Source organism: Amborella trichopoda, chromosome 4 (assembly GCF_054954075.1).
Source record: "Amborella trichopoda isolate Santa Cruz 75 chromosome 4, AtrichopodaSantaCruz75HAP2 v2.0, whole genome shotgun sequence".
In the NCBI taxonomy this organism is placed as follows: Eukaryota; Viridiplantae; Streptophyta; class Magnoliopsida; order Amborellales; family Amborellaceae; genus Amborella; species Amborella trichopoda.
The window spans coordinates 635,562-654,666 of record NC_142339.1 but is presented as its reverse complement, the minus strand read 5'-3'; the positions used below and the strand labels follow the sequence as shown (position 1 = coordinate 654,666).

The 19,105-nt window shown below is 38.0% G+C and overlaps 1 protein-coding gene across 2 annotated transcripts; it reads left to right on the top strand.

Annotated features, from left to right (window-relative positions):
* The first annotated feature begins 2,253 nt into the window (after nt 1-2,253).
* LOC18439511 (double-stranded RNA-binding protein 2) lies at nt 2,254-18,687 on the top strand. 2 transcript variants are annotated; one of them, XM_088864184.1, is made up of 4 exons: nt 2,254-2,489; nt 4,982-5,241; nt 15,405-15,627; nt 17,955-18,687. In XM_088864184.1, the coding sequence occupies exons 2-4, from the start codon at nt 4,984-4,986 to the stop codon at nt 18,476-18,478; spliced, it is 1,005 nt and encodes a 334-aa protein (XP_088720310.1). In that variant the 5' UTR covers nt 2,254-2,489; nt 4,982-4,983; the 3' UTR covers nt 18,479-18,687. The 2 variants fall into 2 exon arrangements, with proteins under 2 accessions (XP_088720310.1, XP_011625327.1); XM_011627025.3 differs by lacking the exon at nt 2,254-2,489 and adding an exon at nt 2,520-3,185.
* Nucleotides 18,688-19,105: the final 418 nt, after the last annotated feature.

The following is a 19,105-nucleotide window of genomic DNA, read 5'->3' as shown; positions in this document are numbered from 1 at the left end:
TTTGATCTAGGTCTAAAATCCGAAAGCTTTGGCCCAAGCGAGGCAAATCTAACAACACTCATTTTGAGTCTACCAACAAGTTTTCAGCCCCTACTAGTTACTAGGGCTGCCAATCAAGTTCGTCCTGCTTATAGGCTTTCAACGGTTTGGCTTAGGCAACCTTATCAGACCCATCTGCCAAGGTCAGGTCTCTCTTAGCTTTAAATGTTCGAGTCTAGGGCCTTGGTATGAGAGCCCAGATTGGCTCAAACTAGACCTAGCTTTGCCCGAAACCGGCTTATCAGCAGCCTACAAGTGTGAGGCTTCTTGTCGGGCGAGAGCAACCTCGATCTAGCCAGAGTTAGGGCAACCTACTAGAACCACGAGCACATTTGAGCCTAGCCTAGTTTAAAAAGTTCGAACCTGGGCCAAGCCCGTGCCTTATCACAAAAAATCGGGCCAGGCTTGATCACCTGGCACGATCCGTTGAGTAACCCCTTTTTTTGAGAAAGGAGTAACGCCTTTTTCTGTTTGCCAATTTTATTGATATTTAATGTCGTGTTGATTTACATCCCTTTTAATTTGTTATGTATCAAGCACTTACTAAATTATAACTATCTCATTGCTACGATGTAATGGTGAATTTAGATGAGTATTTTAGGGTTATGAATGCAATGATGAAATCTACAATCACAACATAATGCTATTTTCGTGGGGACATTATTAGCTGAAAAATTCACTTTTTAACGGGTTTGGCGTGTATAAGTTTCCAACCTGAACCGATCATACACTGAGCCGCCTCTCTTAACATTGTCGCAAAATGTAAATTTATTGTTGTCGAAATTCTTAGACCTAAAAACCTATTTTCGTTTCTAATTATAAAATTTTGAATTTTAAAAATGATTTAAGTAAGTTCCATAAATACTTAGAAAATCTTGGGAATGGTCAGTCTATACAATATGATGCATTGCTGTTGAACTTCAAATCCTTGTTGTCAATATCCATACACTTCAAGGCCGAGATGATTTAGCGTAGGAAAAATCAGGAGGTTAGAATTATGACGGCTTGGTTAATCGAAACTAGTCTTTTTGGTTGGTTTTGGTGAACTGGTAGGTATTTTTAAAAAACTACAATAAAATAAAATAAAATCCGATAAAATAAAGGGTTTTGTTTGTAATGCGTTTTTTAATGTTTTTCATCACTTTGGCAAGATTGAAAATTTTTGGCCATTAATATTTATTTTAACATTTTCCCATTTATTTAAAAAAAATTCAAAAAGACCATTAAGCACAAATCGATTATTTAAAATCTATTTTTTTATATTAATTTTCAACTTCATTTGGATGTGCTTTGTTTAATCATGCTTTAAATAAGATTTCCATATTTTATTATATTTTTTCTATTTTTAAAATTTGTAATAATTTTTTGACCGCGCTTGAGACTTGCCCAATCAGACAAGTTGAACATGCCAGTTTAGCAATTAGATCGGTTGAACCGCTTCCAGCCACATGTCCAGTTAACAATTCCGGTAAAATTTTTCAAAATTAATTAGAAAGTTTTCTAACATCGAGAACCTTCTTTAATAGGGTTTTTTAGCGCCTAATAAACTTTTGTGGTAGATTTTTAAGGTGGGTCTTACTTATAGCGTAGAGCTTGTCCATGAACCTTTTTCCTTTTTTTAATTTGGACCCAGTTTCTACGCTGCCAAGCCTCGATTTGTAGAAATGTGGGTCTCCTAATAAATATATTTTTGAGATGGATTTTAAGATTTAATTTTTAGGGTGCGGTTTGTACAGAGACTAGGCTCTAAACAATCAAATTAGAGCCTACCTTCAAATAATGTCGAGAAATGTGGTTTCAATATTAAAAATCTTTTTGATAGCTTTAAAATATATTTTCATATTTATTTATAAAATTTAAAATTTAAAAAATAGTGTAGATAAAGAGATCTATAAAAACTTCAAAAATCTTAAAAATTGACTGTCCAAAAATGAGTTACAAAATACATAATTTCCCAAACTTGAAATCCATTTTTTTCTCATGTCCATGCATCTTGATGTCGAGATGTTCAATTTAAAGATATTTTGGGCATCAAAACAACCTCTTCTAATGAAATTTTGGAGGTAGAATCTAATTTGATTGATTAGACCCTCGGCTCCATATAAACTTTTTCTTAATTTTTAAGGATATATGAAGATTATGAAAAAAATAAATAAAATTTAAAAAACCAGAGATAATAATTCTTATAAAAACATTTGAACGGTTAGTTTCCATCGTTTCTGGACGGCACATGTAGAAATGCACTTGAGCCCCGCGTGAAACAATTGACCTTTTAAATTTCCCCTTCGTCTTCCTAAAAGAAATATTTTGTTTTGTTCAAGTCCGTCAACGGCTAGATTTCGTAGCTGACATCTCTGGCTCGCATCTGGCCGTACATCAGGTATCGGTGGAGGGGTCCATTTTTATTGCTGCAACTGGTGATTTCACTGTTCTCTCCGGCCTTCACCTCTGTAAGACCCTTCTTCTCCTCTACCGGTTGAATGAGACACAGGATGTAAAACCCTAATTTTTATCGATTCAAATTCTTGTCTATCTCATATCTCTCGAACCCTGGTTATTACTGCGCCCCCATGTCCTCTATTTGCTTCTCTCTCTACACGATGATTATCCCTTGAAATCACTCTCTTCTCTCTCCCTTGAAATCATTAACTTTGTTGGCATTATCCATTGAAATCTCGCTCTAACACCTCTCTCTCCTCTCTCTCTCTCTCTCATCCCTCCACCTTGTTGACCTTTTCTGTAGAAGCACAGGAAAGGGCTTTGGGTTTGTGTGTAAACCGCAGGACATATCCTTTAGATTGAGTGCTAGGGCTTCTTTGTTGGTTTGTTCCTACCCAATCAAACCTATCTCTCTTCTATCTCCAAACTATATTTATTCCTTGAGCCTCTCTCTCACACACACTAAGCCACTCTCTCTCTCCATTTTTTTTTTCTCTCTACAAATCACGATTATCTATAAATCACGATTATCCATGGAGATATTTCTCCTTTTGTCTTGAAACCCTCGCATTTGGTTACATTTCGAGTCAAAAACTAGATTAGGGCTTCCTTGTTTCTGTGTAAACCCTGGGGCACGTCCTCTACAGTAAGTTCTAGGGCTCATTTGCTAGTTTCCATAATGGCGGTTTCTGCTCAAGCTAGTTCCAGTAAGTGATCCAATTTTTCTCTGCAATTGTTGTTAGTTGTTGGAAATGAGGAAAGTTGATGTAGAACGTGTGATGATCTGCATATTTCTCCTGCAACATGCATTTTTTTTTTTAGCCATTTTTGAGGTGTTTGATTCACACAAGAAAGGTCAGGCGTGCGTTTTTTACCCATTTTAGAGGTGTATGATGCAGTTGGGAAAGGTCAGGTTGGTTTTGCTGGAATTGTATATTGCTTTTGTTAGAGTGGATGCAAAGTCTTACATGCTTTTGATTCCAAGCTTCTGAACTTTCTCTTTTTTTTCTTTTTGGGTGAATAGCTGCACATGATTTATGAAATTGGGGTTTTGATGCTGATTTGTAGTTTGTTTTAAGGGATAGATGATCTATGATGGCTAAATACGATGAAAATAGTTACATATATGATTAAAGAACTACATGCTATGTGGTACTCTTTTTGGTTTATTTAGGTGGTGGTATTATTATTTGACAGGTGCATTGATTTTCATATACTGACCTCTTTGAGTCTTCAAAAGGAGGTTACACAAAATTTGGGTTTAATCTTCTCTGTGGTATTTCATTGGAGATGGGAAGTTTTGATCTGTTCAAATGTAATGTATAGTTTGAAATGCGTTTTGCTTTGTGCTCTTGTTGCTTTTCCTCTGTTAGGTAGTATTAGTTGAAAGGTCTATGGAATTTTCATACACTGTCCATTGCTCATGGTGGGGGGGTGGGGGTAGCCTCTTCACATGAAATGGTTCGCTTTTCTTTAGTGCTTATCGGTGTTTGAATGGAATTTTGGTTCGTAGTATGTTGTATTTATCGCTTGGAATATCATTGAGATGTGTGTTTTTATTTTTTAGTTACTTATACCTCTTGATTTCTTAGCAATGTTCAAAATATTTGTTAGGGAGTTTTCTCTAGTGATTCTTTCAAACAGTTGGAAATCAAAACATCTTTAAAAAGATCAGGCCATTGAGTTTCCTTGATATATTTCAATATGTTTGGTAGGACACTGCTGAGAAAGTGAGATATTTCAGGTAATCTCCTAATGGTGGTTTTTTTTTCGTGAAATATCTATATTGAGTTTCTCATTGAGTTTTTTGTTTGGCAAGTTTCTGCCGAGTTTACTTTTCTCTTTCCGAAACTCATTTCCAAGAAATTAGTAGATTATGATTCAAATGAAAGAGAGGAACTTCTCTCAAGAGAAGATTTAGAGTATCTTGGTCTTTCCTATGAAGCTATTTACACTAGTAAGATTATCATATGGTTTAGAGCGTATGTTTATTTTTTTTGTTTTTGCTTTCTTTAATTTACTTTCAGCAAAGATAAAACCTCAGTTTAGTAGTTCTGATGTGTTGTCATGCTGTCGAAGCCCATAATGATGTGAGTGTTCTGGTGTGAATTCCTGTTTTTCATTTTAATTTGGTTGGTTACGGTACCTAAAATCACCTTCTAAGGACTATGCATGCATTTCTCTTTCTTATTTTCTCATGATATAGGGAGAGAAGTTTGCAGTTTGTTCTCTTGTATGAGCTTTAAGTTTTCTTTGCATATTTCACCACATTGAATCCTTGGGACCCTGCATAATCTTTCTTTCATGTCCATGACCCTGCATAATCTTTCTTTCATGTCCATATTACTGGTTATTGGTCTGACTGAGCTCTGGTGAGCTGTTTTTTTTTTTTTTAATGCACATGCTTGTGTATATGGTGCTGATCATTGACTTCAATAAAAATCTTTGTGATCTTGAATGATATTTTTATGCCTAAGCTAACTCATTCTCTGATGATCTTCAGGTATGGAGCAGACACTGTTCAAGAAGAATTTGCAAGAGTTGGCACAACGATTGGGTACTTCATTCCCGGTGTTCCAAACTCGTAATGAGGGCTTCGCGCATGCGCCGCAGTTCCGTTCAACAGTTATAATAGATGGAGCAACATTCTGTTCATCTCACACTTTTCCCCATCGAAAGGCCGCAGAACAAGATGTTTCTAAGATAGCTCTGGAAGGATTATACCAGAAGTTATACAATGAGGCTTTGCTTCTCATTAGCGAGGTTGGTGGCATTGAGCGTTTGTATTGACAGTTATCTTTAAGATTTATATTGTATTTATCGTGTGAACATATAACAACCTTAAGGGGTCACCATAATCATAAAATTATCACCTATTGGGGCTTCTAATAATGTTATGTAGGTTACATTTGTGATGACATCTTTAAAATTATCACCTATTGGAGTTTGTTAATTTTTGTTCTTTGAGGTTGGTGTTGTCCATGCAATTTTTAGCTTCTCCTTTGAAATGTTATAGTTGAATTGTTTATTAGATCAATTTCTATTCGTGATGGATGTTCTCAATTTAGGTTACTTTACTTTTGGGAGTTGTGACCTTTTTCCAAGAAATGCTTACATTCTTCTTACGATTGATTACTTAGCCAAAAGGAGGTTTGTAGGACTCTTTCTCTCTCATTTATAGCTTCCTAGGTATTGCTTTCTAATACATACAACCGATGCATATATGTCGAACAAAAGCATCCACTTTATATATGTGTATAACATGTCTCACTATGGAACGATTTCACGTGCACTGTCACAAGAAATACATGTACATGCATACCTACTTGCTACACAATTTACATATACCTACCATCTATAGGAACATATCCATGACCTCGGCAGTTAGACCTGCATGCAGAAATGCATGTGGTCACTTGTGAGTAGGAAATATGCTACCTTCCATGGGTGTGCATGCAACCGTAGGCTACACATTACCTATGCCTACCATCTATAGGAACAAATGCATGACCTCAGCAGTTAGACCTGCATGCAGATATGCATGGGGTCACTTGTTAGTAGGAAATATGCTACCTTCCATGGGTGTACATGTAACCATAGGTTTTTGGGTAGATGAACACAAATAGAAATGTACTGATATCTTTGTTTGCCTAGACATAACTAAACATTGACATGCTCATGCTTGCATGTCTCAAGGTCAACACTTGCTAAAGGAGCCCATGCATAAACATGCATGTAACCTTCTATCCATCTTAAGGCAATAGAATTTTCCATTGTATGTTCCTACATGTGAGTTTTTTTTGTTTGCAATTGTATGTGCACATATGTAATCTCATGCACACACTTGAGCATGTCAACCCAATGTTCACAAACTCAGCCGAGTCCATTCGGACTCAGCTTCTTGCTGAGCCGAGTATAGGGGTACAACTCGGGTTGATTGGACAAAAGGGAAAATATCTCTGTACACCCCATTTTGATGTACCTTTTCCCCATAGACCCATAGATTTTAAAACTTGCTAGTGGCATAGAGGTTCCAAAAAACATATCTTCTAACCCCCTGGACCTAGTTGACCCCTTTTTCCCACACTTTTTTACCCCAAACAAAGTCTTAAAAGACAGCTCTAGTTCTTTCTAAAAGATAACATCTTTTTTCTGCCTCCCTCTGTTGCTCCCCTAAACTTCTCGCTCTTTCTCTCACCTCTCTCCCCTAAACATCTCTATCCTCCTCTCCTTCTCTCGCCTCAATCCCCAATCCTCTCCCTCTCACTCTCTCCCCACTCCCCCAAACCCTCTTTCTCTCTCTATTGCCTCTCTCCCCCAACCCCTCTCCCTCACACTCTCATCTCTCTCCCCCAAACCCACTTTCTGTCGTTATTGCTTCTCTCCTTCAACCCCTCTCCCTCTCACTCTCACTCTCATGTAAGAAGCAGCATCAAACAGTCAAGGAATTACTGTTCTTGCTGGTTTTTCGTTCCCAGAAAAGACAGTCCACCTTTTGATTGATTTCGTCATCTATAGTCAGTGATTTTGATTGATTCTTTATTTGTTTTAAAGGTTTTTGAATTAGCTACAAAGCCCTAATCAGATGGAGCCTTATAGATTGTCATTTTGATTCAATAAGGAGCTTCAAACAATCAAAATTCATGAGGGTTTTTGTTTGCAGAAGGACTAGTTTGCCTTTTTATCGATTTCATCCTCAATAGTCAGTCATTTCGACTGATTCTTGATTTGTTTTGAAGTAGCTACAAAATCCCTAATTATTTGGACGTTATAAATTTTCATTGTGATTCAGTAAGGAGTTTCAAACGATCAGAGTTCGTGTGGTTTTTTGTTTCCAGAAAAACTAGTCCTCCTTTTGATCGATTTCATCCTCGATCATTTTGACTAATGCGATTTGTTTCGAAGTTTTGTGAATTAGATACAAAAGCCCCCATCAACTGGAGCTTACAAATTGTCATTATGATTCAATAAGGAGCTTCAAACAATCAGTCCCTTTTTTTAAAAAAAAAGGAATTCCCTTTCTCTTAATATGAATTTCAAAAAATAAATATTATTTCTATTGGGGGAGGGAGGTGATAGAGAGAGAACGTTTGGGGGAGAGAGATGAGAGAGTGTGAGGAAGGGTTGGGGGATTGAGGTTGAGAGAGAGACGTTTAGGGGAGAGAGGTGAGAGAAAGAGAGGTTTTGGGGGGAGAGAGAGAGAGAGAGAGAGAGAGAGAGAGGATGTTATCTTTTAGAAAGAAATATAGCTGTCTTTTTAGGCTTTGTTTGAGGCAAAAAAGTGTGGTAAAAGGGTGTCAATTGGGGTCCAAGGAGCTAGAAGATACGTTTCCTGGAACCTCTATGTTGCTAGTAAGTTTTAAAACCTGTGGATCTATTGGGAAATGGTACACCAAAATGGGGTGTACGGAGATATTTTCCCTTAAAAAAATAAAAATCATAAAAATTAAATAACATGGTGGAATCAATGTATATATATTTTATATGTAATTTGGATTCTTTAACAGTATTTTGTGAGTTTTTCTTGTCCTATGCCCTATTTTTATATTGTCGTCTCTTTTTGTGTGTTTTCTAAAACATCTCCAATTGTAAATCAATTTATTTAAAATCTGTGTTTTATATGTTTTTTCAGCTTATTTGACTTTTTCTGTTGTTTTTGGTTTAGTTTGATTTCTACTATTTTTTTTTTTTTTTTACCAATTTTCTGTTTTTTATTTTTAGGGCTTTTTGGCCTCGTACGCTACTAAGTGGATTTCTAGGACTCTTTCGAGGGACTTGGCTTGGGCCAGGGTTGAGACTAAGGCTGAGCCGAGTTTCCAAATATTATGTTGTACTATGTGGTTGTGTGCATATCCTGTGTGTATCTTTTGTGGTTGCCTGAGTACTTTTTACCTCCTCCCTTACTAGTAAGTATTGGTATGAGCACGTCTTCATATTATTACTTTTGACATTAGATGGATAGTGTGATTTTACTTCTATTTACTCAAAAAAGTTGAAAAAGTTGAATAGCAAGCAAAAGTTAAAGAAGATTACAAAGCAAATAAAGACATGAAAGGGATTCATTATACTTAGCTGGTTATGATCATGAAGAATGATTGTGGTATTATTGATATAGGATGTCGCATTTATTGTTATATGAAATATGAGATATAGAAATAGGGATAGTGTTACGCTTCATATTTCCATTCGATATCCTTTAACAGTTCTTGTTTCATTTAATGTTCTGAAAATGACATGTCTAGCACCCAACCGACCACATTGAGGCGAGGCAGCTGCCTAAGCACCCCGCTAGGCCGATGCGATCCTCCTTGATGACCTGCCCTAGGTGGGAACCCAAGAGCTTGAGGCAGCCTTGCGCCCATAGTTACCGGGATCTCCTACTTTGGTAGGCGATCCCTTCTAGGATCTCGATTCTATCGCTCCTGGATCAGATCTCTTAGGGATCTCGATTTTTAAAATTTGGTATCTCGAACCCCACTCATAGGGATCCAATTCCTGCTGTTAGGGATCTCGATCCAGCTTTAAAGACCAAGACAACAATCAAACTGATGTTTTTTTTTTGTTTATAACCAACTAGCAACACAACTATTGCTTGCTTGCTTTCTATCAATAATAAGATTCCTACTTTAAAGAGTATTCATAATCCTAGATTATCATACACTGTAAGGTTGGTAACAAGATACCAGAAGGTCGGGATCAAGATCCCCAAAAGGTTGGAATATCCTAACATTTGGGAATCTCGATTCCTAACATGTGCATTGTACGGGCGGTGTTCCCAACTATAGGGATCTTCTAGCATTTCTTGATCCTGATCCCGGTATTGCTCTTGCTCTCGAACCCAACAACTATGCTTGCGCCTCAACAAAAGGCCCCAAAACCAACAAAAAATCAATTGTGGTTTTTTTTTTTTTTGATTAATAAAATTTGAGAAGTTTGGGAGTCTTCAGACGTAAGTTTTGTGTTGGATTCATCGTGAACTATCAAGAGAGGTTTTAAGAGGATATTTTTGGTGATTTAGAGCATGATATTCATGCAAAATGTTGATGATCGAAAATTGGAAATAATAATTAGTCAAATATCTTCATATTTGACATTCCTACATAATAGAAGTGGGGATTCTGGGATGGAAATATGGTTTTTGCCCATAAAAATGATGTAAAGTAAATTCTGTAGAATTTTTGTAACCTAGATTCAAATGCGGGGATGAATAGATTTAGAAAGCACCTTACTAATGGTTCATGGATGTTTTATGTAACAAGTTTTTGCGGATGTTGGAAAGGAGACGCTTGAATATTTGTTTGTGGAAAAAAGAAAAAGGCAAGTGTTGCATTATTGAAGGCCATGGTGAATATATTTGTGATAATGAAGAAGATAATGATGAAGTGGATTTCTCTCGAAGTTCTAAGAAAGGAAATGGGTTTAAGGAGCCTCCTATGAAGGGATCTATGAATGTCTTTTTTCCCGTCAACCTTGAGGATGCGATAGAGACAGGAAAGGGCGAATAACAATTGAAAACAATTAAACAAGTTTTCAGAGATTGCCAACGAAACGTTCTTTTCACCTTCTCTGTGTACCTCGGGACTATGATTCCCAATACTCAAAAGCTATGGCTCTACTTTTGGGCTTGAGAAACCTCAACCCATCCTGGGGCACAATTCTGATTGTGGAAGGAGACTCTCTGAACACCATCTCTTGGGCAAGAGGCTTTTCCTCTCCACTATGGCAACTGTCATCTATTTTTGATGAAATTACCCACATCTGAAGGGGTACGAGCGTCTCATGGAAGGATACTTGGAGGACGTCCAACGATCTCGCAGATCTAATGGCAAAGGTGGGAGCTAGCTTCGAAATGGATAATCCGGCCAGGTCCAACTCCTTTTTTGTTCAGGACCACAACCACACTACTTAGCCCGCCTTCATACGAGCAAGCCACAACTCCATTTTTATTTTTTGTAAATCTAATTGTATACCTTGTTACTTGGGCGGATCTTATACGCATATCTGAACATGGACGACTAATATATTTTTTCTGAATGACACTCAGTGAGGGCACTTTCAGTTCTACACTTTTTGTAAACTTTTACTATCTTAGTAATACAATGTTAACGGTTCTCAAAAAAAAAAAAATATTAGGCTCGAGTAAATCAGTTTATTGGTTGGCGGATGTATTAGGTGGGTATTGCTTTTAATGCTACTTGCCTAAGAAGCTTCCACACAATGTTGAGGGCCACGGTAGAAGGGTCCAACCCTTAGGAGCTTAAGCAGCCCTTGCTACAGAACAAGGTACAATTTGCAAAGGAGTACTCATGATATTATGAGACATCATGCTATAGTTGCTTTTAGAACTTCTTGTGGTTGGGATTCCGTCTTGGAATCCATCAGTGCACAATTGCTCATGATTTGTATCCCTTTGAGCCGCCATCAACGTATGAATGTCAAGTGGTTTGACCAAAAGTGGGAATTAGGTATTGGTATAGAGAGTGGAACAATCACTCATGAATCTATACTAAATGCCATAAACAAGGTGTTTGAGGATAATGTGAACATCCTCCTCTTGATGATGATCAACCTCCGCCTCCTCCACCTTTCTTAGAGATTCTCAGCCGTTTCAATAAAAGTGCTAGGAATAGTGAAGGGCAAAAATGGGTGAGCATCGAAGGAATAAAAAATATGGCAACGGCGCGTCGCCGTAGGCTGAACAACCTTACTCTTTTTTGTCACTGATGCTCTCTCTTCAATGGATGGATAGTCTCTCAGTTCTCACACTCTCTCTCCTCTCTATTTGTATCTCCATGGACCAGTTTTGTTTTATTTAATTGCAGAATGGTAGTATGTTTGTTTCTATTTAATTCCAAAATAGTAGTGTATGTGTCTTGTGTGCTTGTGACTTTTTATTTCTTTTGTCTTCTTTTTCATTCTCTAAGGTAGGGTTATCATGTGTACCATGTACATATATTTTAAAGGAATGAAGCACATTGCTTAAACACTCTATATCTCTATATATCTCCATGTTGGAAGCCAGATTCGGTTCTTTCTCTCTCTATCCCTATGTTGGGGTGCCTGTTTCACCTTTCTCTCTCTACAAGTTGGGTGCCAGATTCGACTCTCTCTACTCGGGGAGCATTTATTCTGTCCTCTGTTTAGTTTTCTTGTTTTTTCCTGATCTTTTTTTTTTTTTTTTCAGTTCTGTGGATTTTGTGAGAATAGCAAATGTACGGCGATTAAGGATTTTTTTTATATTCCCATTTTTATTCTCTCTAGTCTCTCTTGGCCTACTTTCACACTCCCTCTCCCCTTGGATCTCTCTCGCTTCCCTCTCTCATACTGCCTCCCAACACACACTGACACTCTTCTTTATCTGTGATCCAACCATTCCTAAGTGTTTAAGCAATGTACTTCATTCCTTCTAGGTATATGATAAGTTTACCTTAGAGGATGAAAATGAAGATAAGAAATAAAAAGTCACAAGCATACAAGACACAAATACTATCATTTTAGAATTAAATAGATACTGACACACTACCATTCTACATTTTAAAAAAAATAAACTAGCTCATTGAGATACGAAAAGAGGAGAGAGAGAGAGAGAGAGAGAGAGAGAGAGAGAGAGAGAGAGAGAGAGAGAGATTTAAGAGACTGTCCATCCACTGGAGATAGGGGTGGCAATGGATCCGAGACCCGTCGGGTATACCCGACATGGGTCTAGGTATGGGTCCAGCATTTGCACCCGACGGGTCTGGTTCGGGTCCAAAACTTGGACCTGAACACTATTCGGGTCTGGGTTCAGTTGGACCTGTACCCCGTAAACCATTGGAGACAAAATCCTTTATTTTAAGCCCTATTCATTTATGTGCATTAAGATTCATATACAATAAGAACTTGTAGTTATCTTTAGCTCTTAAACGACAAATTTGACGGCTTGAAATCTAATGGCGAGTGCTTGTGACCTTGTTGCCAATAATATTGGTACATGATGGTTAAAAAGGGCAAAAAAAAGGAACTCACAGTGAGGGTGGCAATGGACCCAACCAGACCCGACGGGGTAGACCCAGGACTCAACGACTACGGGTATGGGTATGGGTCCAATTTTTGGACCCAACGGGTTGGGTCCTGGTTCGGGTCCAAAACCTAGACCCGGATGCTATTCGGCTCTGGGTTTGGGTCCGGGTCCAGCCGGAACCGACCCGTTGGCACCCCTAACTGGAGAGAGAGCACCAGTACCAAAAAAGAGTGAGTTGTTCATCTTTAACCAAGCTTATGGCGACGTGCTCTTTAACTTTGCCCCTTAATATTCTTGGCACTTTCATTGAGATTTTCTAAAAAAGTGGAAGAAACGGAATTGCATCATCATTAGGAGGATGAAGTTCATTCACATTGTCCCAAACACCATGTTAATGGCATTTACTATAGATTCGTAAGTGACTGTCCCACTCTTTATACCGATACCTGTTTCTCATTCTTGATCGACCCACTTGGCATTCATACGTTGGAAGGGATGCAGATCATGGGCACTTGTGCACTGATGGATTCCAAAACGGAATCCCAATCACAATATAAGTTAAAAAAATAGCCATAGCTTGATGTCTCTGCTGTGGACAAGAATGCTGACTGTTTGAACTAAACAAAGGAAAACAAAAAATTTCAGGCTGAAAGTTAGAGGCATAAAGGTTATCAGAATAATGAGTTTTGGAATAAGAAAAGAAAGGAGATTTCAGTATGGGATTTTGGGAAAATTACAACTAATGGCGCCTAAAGTTTACTTTGGCAACAATGCTAAGCCGACGGCCAACAAGTGCTCAAAGCTTTCCATTGGCTGAAACACTCCCAGATCTGGATTCAACAATGATATTGGTCCATTCAATCTTGCGAGGTGCGACATTAGATCCGCACCTCTCATTGGATCAACTCTTCAAATTTTTAATATTGTTTGCAGTCCAATGGTGGAATTAAATCTTATTTGGACTAAGCAAGCCCAAAAAGGCAAATCTTAAAGGGTCCAGATGGAAGCAACTCAAGAGGGAAGGACTACTGAATGAAGCAGGCAGAGAAAATATTATTCAGTCATAAATAGGCCACGTGCTTAATTTAACAACAGTAAGAACTGCTAAAAGATCATCGCACTAGATGATAAAGTTTACAGTGCAGTACACTATGCTACTAGTAGCAATAAAGGTACATGGGCAATCCAATAGGGTAAACGTAGCACCATGGAGGAAAAAGAGCAGTGTGCCAGACATTGCTAATACTGCTACTCCGACGGCATGCCACCAAGATGCTTTACAGCAGAATGTTACTCATCAAATATTATCAAACAGTATGCTACAGCTTCCCCAAAACCCTTTAAAAAGCATAATGCAAAAGCCAAATACTTGCGGGGAGAAAAGAGAGAAACAAAAGAGGCAGAGAGCACGAGAGAGCAGAAGAAAGATAGTTGCTACGACAGAGAGCTGGAGTTGCATCTGGAAAGATAACAGAATTTAGGCACAAGGAGGTTGCATGAGGAATGATTGGCTATGAAGAAAGAGCTCAAGAAGTATGAAATGTGAACAAACTGAAAATGAGACTTGGGATTCATGACATGGGCTTTCTTACTCATACTTCAAATTGGACTATAAACCATCGAGTTTATAGTCATGGTTAATACAAATTCTTTGAATTTAATACAAGGGAAATGGTACTTCTATGAACCCCCACTAGTTCAGTGAAATAAATACCTTCATTCCTGATCTTGACTTAATTTTTTGAAATTGTAGTAGTATTGAGGATTGAATCAAAATGGCAGTCAATTGGCTATGTAAGGCTGCAATCAGTCTTTGTAGAAAGGGGTGCTGCACACTTCTTACAGATTTTTACTTATTTCATGATGCTCAGAATGTATTTTTTGTCCATCAAAACGTCATTGCTTTTGTTCATGATTAGCTGTTATCCCTCCCTATTTGTACTTTAGTACTTAGTTGAATTCGCTTTTCTACCCTGCAACAAATCGTCTACTTTCTTGGAGATGTGGTCCTTGTCTCTCCGGTTGCTTTGTGCCATCAACAAGACTGCAACCCCAAAATTCTGTTTGATTGAATACTTGGTGACTTCTTGTAGCCATGGTTCAAAATACGCGGAGGCAGCTGCCTAGGTGGTTTGGGGTTTGGGCCTCCTAGGCCGGCACCCAGAGACAAAGGTGGCCTGGTTGGACCTCCCACACCTCCCTCCATTTTATTGTATATGTAATTGATTTTTTTTATTTAATAAGTTTTGTGTGAGTATTTATATATATATATATATATATATATATCTAGAGTTAAGAAGTCAGAAGTACAGATCAAACATAAACATTTTATAACTACTATGTGCTTCAAAAAGATTAGGGATGAATATCCTTTAATTTCGTGACCATTTGAGGAGGTCGCAAGAAATTTCTCTCTCTCTACAAATCTTTAAATCTCGTTTTTTTCAAGTTGTTTCTCACTCTAAAGTTCACTAAAAGTGTTTTTGGGGACAAGAATGACCCCCAAAACCCTTTCCCCCCATTTTTTGGGCGCAAAATGGGAATTTTAGACATTGGCCGAGTGCCATTTTCTGCCATTAGGGGAGGCAGTGCCTTGGCCACCTGCCTTTTACGCTGCCTAGGTGGGTGCCTGGATGGACCCATATAGAGCATGCCGCCTTACCCACGACTAGGCGATTTGGAAAAAGGGCTGCCTAGGCAGCAAGGTGACTGAATTTTCATTCATTGCTTGTGGCTATGTTTTGTGTCACTTTGTTACATGTCATTTCATGCAATTCTGGACCATCATAAATTCACAGATTACGGCTTTTCAGATTATGAGCCTTGATGATTGTGTACTTCTCTGTTTGGTATTCATCAGTGCATTTAGGGTTTTATCTTATGAAACATTTGATTGTTTTTCTGTTTTTTTTTCTTTTGGTCACAGGATCCCACATTCTGCAAGCAAATCCTAAATGAATATGCTGTCAAGATGCACAAGGCCCTGCCAACATATCAAACCGCTCAGTGTGACAGTTCCACATTGCCAGTGTTTTTTTCTTCAGTTACATTTGATGATGTCAAATATAATGGGGGTGCTGGAAAGAACAAGAAAGAGGCAGAGCAATTTGCAGCCCGAGAGGCCCTTCAATCGATTCTGCGAAAGGCTGGTAATGCTTTGTTTCTCCTAAGCATCTCTCTCTCTCTCTCTCTCTCTCTCTCTCTCTCTCTCGTTACATATGCATATGGCATAAACTTATAAAAATAATATGGCACATGTATTGTGGAGCTTCCTGATTCCCTTCTAGGATGCTAGGATGCATCTATACATGTCATAATAACAACGTGAATGAAAGGGATTATCACTATCCATTCAATGGACAGGACGAGGATGGATGGAGCATGGGAGGTTAATTTGAACCAGTGACATGTTTGGTGGGATCCACTGTCCCTCCCTAACCCTCGAACGTATTGATTTGATGGTAATAACCCTGACCATTATGCATAATGCAGATGTTGTTATCTTGATAATTTGCCCATAATTGAGTAGGGTTATCACCATCCTGTGAGTAGGTTGGATGGTGAGTGAGAGAGTGGGTACCACAAACATGTCACTAATTTAGTTTATCCTCCCCCCGTCCATCCACTTCTGGTCCATTACTAGAGAAGTGATAACCCTTTTTGGCTCATGCTGTTATAATGGCCTTATTTATGGATCATATAATACTTATCCCAGAGTGGTATATTATTTGAGTCATTATATGCCATATAGTTCATCATCCATTCACGATGATCAGTGTCAGAAATGATCTGTTCTTCCTCATTAAGAACTTTGCTTGGAGATTATGTGTAGCATACTAATGGTGCAATGCATATGATATGCCATGCTTTCCTACAAAAGAATTGGTCATGAGAGGCAAACTATCGTCTTCCTCACTTGTATGGCTGAATTCTATCCATACCAATCTGAACTGTCCATTTGCATGACCATGGTATACTTGATGGCAAGCATACTGTATTTTCCTCCATTGAGAAGGCAATGTAATGAACCTTGCAAAACCATACTGCATTGGGATCATCACCTTCCATTGATACGACAGACTGCAATGGAGAGAGAATGGGACTGACCAGGGGTGGACAGGATTCTAGTGTTGAGCCCATATTTGGCAAAACTCCCTATAACGCGTGTTCTTTTGAATTTAATTTTTTTTATCTTTTTAAAAAGATTTTAAAAGGATCTATACTAAAATAATGAATATTAAAAAAAAAAAAAAAACTCACTTGTTGAATAAAACAAAATATTACTTTATTTTAGTTTTTTCTTAAATCACTTTTCAAAATAGTTTTAAAGATTACCTTAATTTTGTTCGTTGTTATTTTTGTTAAATATCTTGTGGTTCATTGGGTTATAAGTTAGTATTGGTTTATTAGTTGATTGCTTGTGACTTGAGTTGTTTTTTTTTTTTTTTAAAGTGTTGGCCTCCCCGTTCACATCTATACACACATATTTGCCTGTTTTTCTAGTCAAATCAGAACTAATTACACTTTTTTGATCCACAATTTTCTGAAGCTCCATTTTCTGTTACTCATTTTGTTTTTTGGCTCCATTTTTTTGGAGCAAAGATTGAATTGGATATGACCTTTTGGTTTACAGATGTATTGTTGTTACCCGTTTTGCTAACTATGGCTGGACCTACTCTCTCCTTGACCTCTGTTTTTTATTTTTTGGTCATGGACCCATAGTGGACTATGACTTCTGTAGTCCTTTGAGTAGACCATATGCCTCACTTTAATTTCATGTCTGTTCTTGAGATTTTTTTCTTTTTCAATAAAATAATAAGTTTTTTATTGTCGATCTTTTTCACTTTAATTTTTTTTATCATTAATCTTTTTTTCATTCTAAATAATCGGGATAAGGCTCTGATGATGATGTTGATGAATCTTTTTCTTGATGAACTCCACCATGGCCAATTCCAAGTCGATCATTTGGTCCCAAGCCAGGAGAAATGAGGGTTGTGTTAGGTGGATAGCCAGTGTAAAATTTTGCCCCGATCTTTTCATGAATCTCGAACCAATGTTATATGCTCATGCTAGGGCTTCCCTATAAGCTAACTGAGGGTATGGCCCTTGATAAGAGTGGAATGACGGAACATGATTCATGTGATGGAATGATGATGGGGAATCTTTTTTGTGATTTTTTTGATGAATGCAATGGCTTGTGTCAGCATTGGTTTTTTTTGGACCTAAAACACATCATAAACCGCTGCAACTTCGTTTCTGCATAAGATAATGAATTTGGGGCTCCAAGTATGGTGTAGATCTGATGATCTTCAAAGACTTTATATTTATCATTCCAAGAGTAGGTTAGAAAATGGATTATCTTAAGACTCAAATTTCATTTTCTTTCAGATTTATGAGTGATAGATTTGTGAAATTGTGTAAAATCCATATCCCACTACTTTTTTGATGATTAATCTCTCCATAATCATTTTTCTAGGCGACTCTACTGTGAGGAATCCGTTGCCAGAGATCATAAAATCAAAGATCAAGCTTTATGCAACCTTCGATAAGGCCAAGAGAGTTGAAGCACCCATTGCCCTTTTTCTGCCCGAAGCTCAAAGAACTACCCCTCAGCCTTTGAGCAATGTTTCTACTCATGAACCAGTTACTATTAACTCTCTCTGTAGAGCTGGGGAAAGCGGAGGCCCTCCTGTTCTTTCAGGGAAGGCTCCTATTTGTGGAACTTCTAGCAAAGAAACGCAAGCTGCTACTACTTCAAGCCCCCCAGTTGTAATAAAACGAGAACCGGGCAAATCATCTGAAAAAGAAATAAACGAAACCGACTCTGGAGATGCTGGTAAAGTGATTGACAATATTAAAGTGAAGGAAGAGGTCGTGGATGAGGTCTGCATTATTAGCTCAGATTCTAATTTGGGTGATAGTGAGAAAGCGAAGAAGAGGGTGGGCGAAACGAGTGCTGGAGCGAGGGAACAATCAAAGAAGAAGAAGAAGAAGGAGTGAGTGTGTGTGTGTGTGAGAGAGAGAGAGAGAGAGAGAGAGAGAGAGAGAGAGAGAGGGGAAAACATTTTGGAAGGAGAAGTGGAGCGATGAGGAACAGGTATCCTTTTGTAGTCTAGTTCCATTTTGATGCATTTTGTTCTAATGACTATCTTTTTTGTGATGCCTGATTCGTTCAAGCTTATGTTAGAAATGGACAACATGGTTTCCTATATGGTTTTGCATGAATTCTTGTATGGTTTTGCTTTGATATGCTCTCTCTCTCTCTCTCTCTCTCTCGCTCTCAAAAATGAACATGTATAGATCATTGGAAACTAATGTTAAAAGGACAACTTAGTATCTTATGGTTTTGCTTTGATGTTCTCTCTCCAAAAATGAATTGCATATTGCGCACTGAGACAAAAATGAACATGTATGGATCATCATTTGGAAGCTAATCTTATAAATAAAAGAAGCTATGTGACAGTTCTTTGTATATTAAAATGCTATTGCTCTCAACTATCTGATCTTGGTTGGATAGGTTGGATAGTTTAGAGTGTTAATTGAATCCCGCCCCTCCGCCCTTAAAGATCAAGTCTGAGTTGAAATTTTGAATGGCCCCTCCCTAAAGATCAAGTCTGGTTGAAATTT

What these genes read in the sequence shown, in the direction of transcription:
- LOC18439511 (XM_011627025.3), top strand. Translation starts at nt 3,158, where the DNA reads ATGGCGGTTTCTGCTCAAGCTAGTTCCA. An exon ending in CTTTGCTTCTCATTAGCGAG is followed by an intron (nt 5,242 to 15,404) that starts GTTGGTGGCATT and finishes TTTTGGTCACAG; the next exon opens with GATCCCACATTCTGCAAGCA. An exon ending in ATCGATTCTGCGAAAGGCTG is followed by an intron (nt 15,628 to 17,954) that starts GTAATGCTTTGT and finishes TCATTTTTCTAG; the next exon opens with GCGACTCTACTGTGAGGAAT.